This window comes from Equus przewalskii, chromosome 21 (genome assembly GCF_037783145.1).
Source record: "Equus przewalskii isolate Varuska chromosome 21, EquPr2, whole genome shotgun sequence".
Classification (NCBI taxonomy): domain Eukaryota; kingdom Metazoa; phylum Chordata; class Mammalia; order Perissodactyla; family Equidae; genus Equus; species Equus przewalskii.
The window spans coordinates 35266937-35274146 of record NC_091851.1 but is presented as its reverse complement, the minus strand read 5'-3'; the positions used below and the strand labels follow the sequence as shown (position 1 = coordinate 35274146).

Below are 7210 nucleotides of genomic sequence, written 5' to 3'. Positions count from 1 at the left end.
TCCATCTTACTCAGGAATATTTTGCCGATTGTCCCACTGATGTCTTTTCTGGTCCAGGGATCCCGCCCAGGGTGCCACATTGCATTGGTTGTCGTGTCTCCTTGGCTCCTGCGGTCTGGAACAGTCTGTCTTTGTCTCTTGTGACCTTGACACTTTACTGGCCAGTTGCTTTGTTGGGGTCCTTCTGGCCTTCCCTTTTCCTCCTTTGTCACTCCTTCGTCTGACAGGGAGAGACGAGGCTCTCGGGGTCTACATTGTGTTTACTTTGCTCTCTGGGCAGACACATGAGGTTGTTTAAGAATCGCTGGTCCACACGCCCCGTGAAGGAGGACTCTCCCGGCTCAAGTATCGAGCGCAGCTCTTCTTGTCTTTAGCCTTAGAATGTGGGCTGAAGCCTCTTCTCCACAGGCACTTGGGTCAGTGCTTTTCCTCCTCATCCCTTCACTGTAGTTATGTTGTTTAATTTAATGTCGTTAGGTTCGTTTGTTACTGTTTGTATTCTGTTTGGGGTTCCACTTCCACATCCTGGTTATTTTAAGTGTCTGTTTGGGGTTATGTGACACTACTGTAGTTATAAAAATCAGACCATGTAGAAAGATATACTTAGAGGAGTGTCACTTCCCCCCATCCCTTCTACTCGATTCCCATCCCCCACCCTTTCATCTGTTCCCGCTATCCCCTGAAAGTCACTGATTTCATTAGTTTCTGGTTTATCCTATGTGTATTTCTTTTTGTACACATGAACAGTTGCATGCATATTTTCTTATATCCCCTTCTTTCCTCCATAAAAGCTGGCATACTGTAGGTATTCTTCTGCACTTTGCTTTTTTTCACTTAAATATAGCCTGAAATTATTGGTTCATAGACATCTTCCTCATTATTTATGCCTTCAAATACTGCCTTTTTTTTTTTTTTTTTTTGGTGAGGAATATTTGCCCTGAGCTAACATCCATTGCCAAGCCTCTTCTTTTTTTTGCTTGAGGAAGATCGCCCTGAGCTGACATCCCTCCCAGTCTTCCTCCACTTTGTATGTAGGATGCCTCCACAGCATGGCTGATGAGCAGAGTAGGTCCACACCAGGATTCAAACCCGTGAACCCCAGGCCACCGAAGCGGACTGCGTGGAACCTTAACCACTCAGCCCCTTCAAATACTACTTTTGACCACCACTCTCTCTTCTCTGTCCTCTGAGCTTCAGAACCAAATATCCAGCTGCAAGCTCGACGTCTCTACTTGTACCTTCCACAGACTCAAGCACAGCATCATAAAGAGAAATGCGTTAGCTTCCTATGCTCAGTTCTTGTTTTGTTTTCCTAATCTCAGTATGGGATCCTACCAGCTGATCATGCAGAATAATCTGGACATGATACCTGCCGTGCACGACCAATCAGTGCCAACTCCTCTTGCTCCCCGTCATGTGGGATTGATTCCCTTCCTCCCACCTGCTCTGGAACCACCTGTGCTCATGTCTCACAGTGCTGTCCTAGTTTCCTTCCCCTCTAATTTGACCTTTAAACCATTTCCCATTTTCCTAGAGTTGGGGACAGAAAACGTTTTCTTTAAAGGACAAGATAATAACTACTTTTGGCTTTGCTGGCCATATGGTCTCTGTCAGATGTACTCAACACAGCTGCTATAGCGTGAAAGCAGTGTGGATAATATGTAAATGAATGGGCTGGCCAGCTTTGGCTCCCAGGGGGCTGGATGTGGCCCACGGGCTGTAGTTTGGTGACCCCTATACTCTAGAGCATTGCTTCTAAAATACACATTTGATTACAGAACTTCAGTCCTTGCTAACAAATATCTCTTCGTGGATTTCTGTTATTCACCAGAGTGGTCCCCAGAGTAGAGGAGAGGTGCCCCCCCAGGAATACACTGGGCTTCTGCTCACCTTGGATTAAACGTCTTCTTTCAGAGATCGCCTTCGTTCAAGGACCTGGCTGTGGACTTCACCCAGAACGAGTGGCAGCAGCTGGACCCGACTCAGAGGCTCCCGTACAGGGATGTGATGCTGGAGGACTACAGGCAGCTGCCAAGAGCGTGCGTCTGCTCTGTGTCTCAAACACATGTTGCATTTAATTATTTAACCTTGAGTGTCAGGGGAGGAAGATGATTTAGGCAGTGGATGTGTGTGTGTCTGTACACTCACTGCCCCCCCACCCCCACCCTGTAGTTCCTGTCACTGTTCTAGCTTTACTGACCTGTTGCTGGGCATCTTCATCACGCAGCTTCTAAAGCTGTACTTTCTTTGTGCTTCAGCGTCCCTGACATCCATATAGCTTGGTCCAAGTTCTGCATCACTTCCCATTAACAGGGCATCACATTAGCAAACCAGATGTGATCTTCAGATTGGAGCAAGGAGAAGAACCATGGATAGTGGAGGAGTTCTCAAGGCGGAACCACTCAGGTAAGTGATAACTGTCAGTGATCACTGAGCAGGTGGAAACCAGAGAAAATGGGTTCCAAGGTGGTTAATGATTGTGGCAGGCATCTGTGTAATGTTTCTCAGGAATCTCTTTTTTTATAGGCTCCAAACTTTCAGAAGTAATTGAGGACAATTAACTGTCATGCTAGAGATACTTAAAATATTGTTCCCAAATAAATGTACTCCTTCTTTGATTGAAATTTATAAAGATTTTTGCCCCTAAGTTATCTGTCCCCAGAATCCAGCCCCTCTTTCACACACCTTGGACTTTATTTCTGTGGCATACTCTGTTGCCTACCTGCCACCCACACTGTCATGATACACTTGTTGTATATTCAGACCTTTATAGATCTATCTTAAAAAAATAAATCTTGCTTGATTTGCGTGATCTGTCTGGTTACCTTCTGTTTTTCTCTCCCTCCTTTAACTGAGAAATCACTCAGTTTCACTTTCCATTCTCAGCCCCACTAGGGTGGGGACTAGGGTGACACAAACAAGGTGCCTCGGGCACAAAACTTAAGGAGACAGTCACTCTCAAGGTCATGCAGATGCCCTACAGGTCATGCTACCCTCACCGTAGTCCCTACCCTGCTCGGCCCACATTCTCCTTTTGATTTTTGCAAATTCCAGAGTTCCCATGACACTGCCAGAATTTCAGATTGACCCCTGTTCTTGTTTCTCTGTAGTAGTGGCCATCCGTCTGAAGTCTCCTTCTCCTCGTCTCACTGTCTCACTGTCGTCCTCTAAGGGCCTGCGTGACTCCTGTCCCCCTTATTCTCTACTGTCAGCCACACTTCAGGACACTTTGTGCTCACTCTTCCCTAGGACTGTTTTACTTTGTCTCTGTCAAAGGGACTTGTATTCTTTCTCGTTTCCTCTTCTTTTCACCCTGTCAAACAGGCTGGTGTGGGTGAGCTTGCTTTTTATTTTTTGGTTTTGGTTTTCCCCCAAATCAAGTAGGAGAGGTTTGCACTTGACATTTCCTTAATCCTGAGAGGCTGGACCTGACGTCCAGTCCCCACAACAAGGCATTTGTAAGGAATTCTCATTTCATAGCAAATGTGTAAAGACTCACAGGTTATTGTTAATTGTGCTTCTTCCTAGACATCAGTGGTGCCTCAAAGAAGGACAGGGAAATCCAAGGTAGCCATTTGAGGCACACTGTCTTCTCCAAAAGTAGAACAGTGATTACAGAGAGAGCTGTTGTATTTGGGGAAACATTTAATCAGGGCCTGAATATTGTTCCCTCAGGAAAAATATGCTACAAATATGATCGACCTGGAAACAATTTGAAAACTCATTCAGAAGTAAGTCTTGCAAAGGAAAGCTATTTTTAAAAGGTTCCTGATGAATACAGTGGAGGTGGGAAACACTGCTCTACTCTAAGGATGAGAAAAGTCATTCTGGAGTGAAAAAATACAAGTATAATCCAATGAGGAAAGCCAGAAGTCAAAATGAGGATCTTATGCTCTACCAGAACATTCAGACTTTGAAATAACCTCTTGACTATAGTAAATGTGGGAAAACCTTCTTCAAAGGGGTAGTCCTCATTACACAGAAGAGGAAGCCAAATGAATGTAATGAGTGTAGGAAAACCTTTTCTAAGAAGTCCACCCTCATTGTACATCAGAGAATTCATACAGGGGAGAAACCCTATGTATGTAATGATTGTAGGAAAACCTTCCATGTGAAGACAAACTTCACTCGACACCAAAGAATTCACACTGGAGAGAGACCCTATGAATGCAGTGAATGTGGGAAAACCTTCACTGACAGATCAGCCCTCATTGTACTTCAGAAAATTCACAGAGGGGAGAAATCCTGTGAGTGTAATGAACGTGGAAAGACCTTCTTTCGGAAGTCAGCCCTCACTGAACATTTCAGGTCATGCACAGGGGAGAAACCTTAGGAATGCAAGGAATGTAGGAATGCCTCCAGCAAGAAATCTTACCTTGCTGTTCATCAGAGAACTCACAGAGGAGAAACCAAATGAATGTCAGGAATGTGGGAAAACCTTCTTCTGTCAGTCAGCCCTCAGTGTGCATTGGAGAACTCATACAGGAGAGAAACCCTATGAATGCAGTGAGTGTGGAAATTTTTTATGTACTAAACCAGCCCTCATTGCACATCAGATAACTCACAGAGGATAGAAATCTTATGTGTGTGGTGAATGTGGGAAATTTTTCTGCCATAAGTCAACACTCATTGTACATCAAAGAACTCACACAGGACCCAAACACCATGTGTTTAAGAAATGCAGTAGACCATTCTTTGTAAGGTCAAACCACAATGAATGTGAGAGAATGCACACAAAGAATCTTTATGTGTGTAGTGAATGTGGGCACGCCAACAGCAAAAACACACACCTTGTTGAACATCAGAGAACTATGTGGGAGAAACCATATGAATGTAACGAATGTGGGAGAACCTATTGCCGGAAGTCAGCCCTCACTCACCACCAGAGAATGCACACAGGAAAGAGACCCTATGAGTGCGGTGAATGTGGGAAAACCTTCTGCCAGAAGTTCTTCATCGAACATCAGTGAACTCACACTGGGGAGAAACTGTATGAATGTAATGAATGTGGGAAATCCTCCTGCCACAAGTCAGCCTTCCGAGTACACTGGAGAATTCACACAGGAGAGAAACCCTATGAAAGTAGAGAATGTGGGAAAACCTATCGTCAGCTGTGGACTCTCACTGAACATCAGAAAATACACACAGGGCAGAAACCCTATGAATGTAACAAATGCAAGAAAACATTTCACCACCAATCAAACTTCCTTTTACATCAGAAAACTCATAAGGAGTGACTTCCAAGAAAGCAGCAATTCAAATAATTTACACAATTACACAAGTAATTTACACAATAATTTCATAGGCTAAAATCCTATGAATATGCACAGAGGAGTGAAATCTTATAAATCTAATTAATGTGAGAAATATTCCTGCCATAAATTGACCTTCACCATAACATCAGAGAACTCACACAGGAGAGAAATATAGTGTGTTTAGTAAATGTGGTATAACATTCAGTGTGAGCTGTGAAAATATTCAACAATTCATTCATGTCAAGTGTGCCTCCCTTGTAAAATAATGGAACAAACATTATTTAAGTGAAATTGATTGATTCCTCTCCACGTTGTTACTTGACACTCTATGTTACCAGGTGTGAGGATCTAACCTTATTTCATTCCAAATCAACACCAGTTGTTCCTACAATAATTAGAAATTTACAATTTCCCAATTAATAGTGTTTGAAACTCTCAGGCTAGACAGGTTGGTTTTTTCTTTTAACTCTGTCTTCATAGTCTTCTAGTAACAGGCTCCAGTCCTTGTATCTGCGGAGGTGGCAGTTAAGAGGACCACCCATGGACTCCATCCTCCTGGTCCCACAGTGCTATTCCACAGATGAGCATTCGATAAAGTGAAGCTAGTGAAAGCCCTTCCTAAGACCTTTGTGTTGGGAGATGGACAGGATAGCTAACATGGGATGCTGAAGCTTCCAGCAGCCAGGTCAAGAAAACAGCAATTGCAATAGGAAAAAAAATGCAGAGAAGCAACGAGAATTCTGACGGTGTTTGAATCCAGGACCGTGTTTGTCTCCTTGGTATTCATCTTCCCTCACTTCCACTCACCCATGTACTACCGGTGGTTTGATTGTGTCAACTAATAAGTCTGCAAATTTTTTTGTATTTTCTAATAAACATGTTCATAGAAGTGTTCTTTAGAATTCACTTATCAAATTCTGAGGAAAAAAGCCTCTGTAATACAAATCAGAATTACATTATAGGTGTGTATGTGGTTAGGCAGGATTGCCTTCCAGATCCTGATTTCCATGACTGAGATTTTTTTCCCCTAAACTCATTCCCAGCCTCTCTGTCACATTAAGCATTCTGCCCCAGGAAGATGAGGTGGGTTTATGTAATTGGTAAAATTGGCATAGATATACATATGTATGTATGTGTGAGTGTGTATGTCTTATACATGTGAACATACACATGTGTATGAATGTATATGTGTATATATATGTGTGTGAGTATATACCAGTCTTGCTCTTTTTCCTGGGAAACTTGTTTATAGCCACTTCAAAGGTTTGGTTGCTATTGTGAATGATATTTTATCATCTTTCACTTTAAAATTGTACTCTTTATTGATGGAATTAAAAAAATAATTTTTGTATCAAATTTGTCTCCATTTATCCCTCAGCTTTAATACTTCTTTGCTTGTTCTTGTAAAATTCATCGTTTATTATCAGTGAAGCTGGTGGACTGCTTTTCCCCACTCCTTCTGCGTGCTAAAGGTCTGCCCAGCAGCTCTCTGCCCCCTGTGCCTTCTGCTTGCCTGCTTGCTTTGGATTATGCGGCAAAACAGGATTCTGCCTGTTACTGTGTTGTTTTTATTTATTGTTTTTGTGTAATATTATACAGATGGAAAAGCCATGTGTTGGGAAGAATTTTTTTCAAATCTGATGAAAAATGTAAATCCACAAATCCGGGAAATTCAGTGAACCCCAAGCAGGATAAAAACAAAACCACAAGGCACATCAACATAAAATTTCAAGACCCCTAAAAATGAAAACCAATTTAACCAAGAGAAAATCTTCAAAGTAGCCAAAGGGAAAAAAAAGATATTACATCAGGGTGAATTAGTTTTCTACGGCTGGCGTAAGAAAGTAGCACAAAGTGGGTAGTTTAGAACAACAGAAATCTCTTGTATCACAGTTCTGAAGGCTGGAAGTCAGGAAAAGGTGTGGCAGGACTGTGCTCCCTGTGAAGGCTCCGGG

At 42.6% G+C, this 7210-nt stretch overlaps 1 protein-coding gene across 1 annotated transcript; it reads left to right on the top strand.

The window, feature by feature from the left end:
- Positions 1–2273: 2273 nt before the first annotated feature.
- ZNF334 (zinc finger protein 334) lies at positions 2274–6852 on the top strand (the record flags this gene model as incomplete). Its single annotated transcript, XM_008521669.2, is given in 4 exon segments — positions 2274–2406; positions 3676–3812; positions 3815–4404; positions 4406–6852. Coding segments are annotated over 4 exon segments (1692 nt in total), but the record flags the coding sequence as incomplete, so codon positions are not given.
- Between the last annotated feature and the right edge of the window lie 358 nt (positions 6853–7210).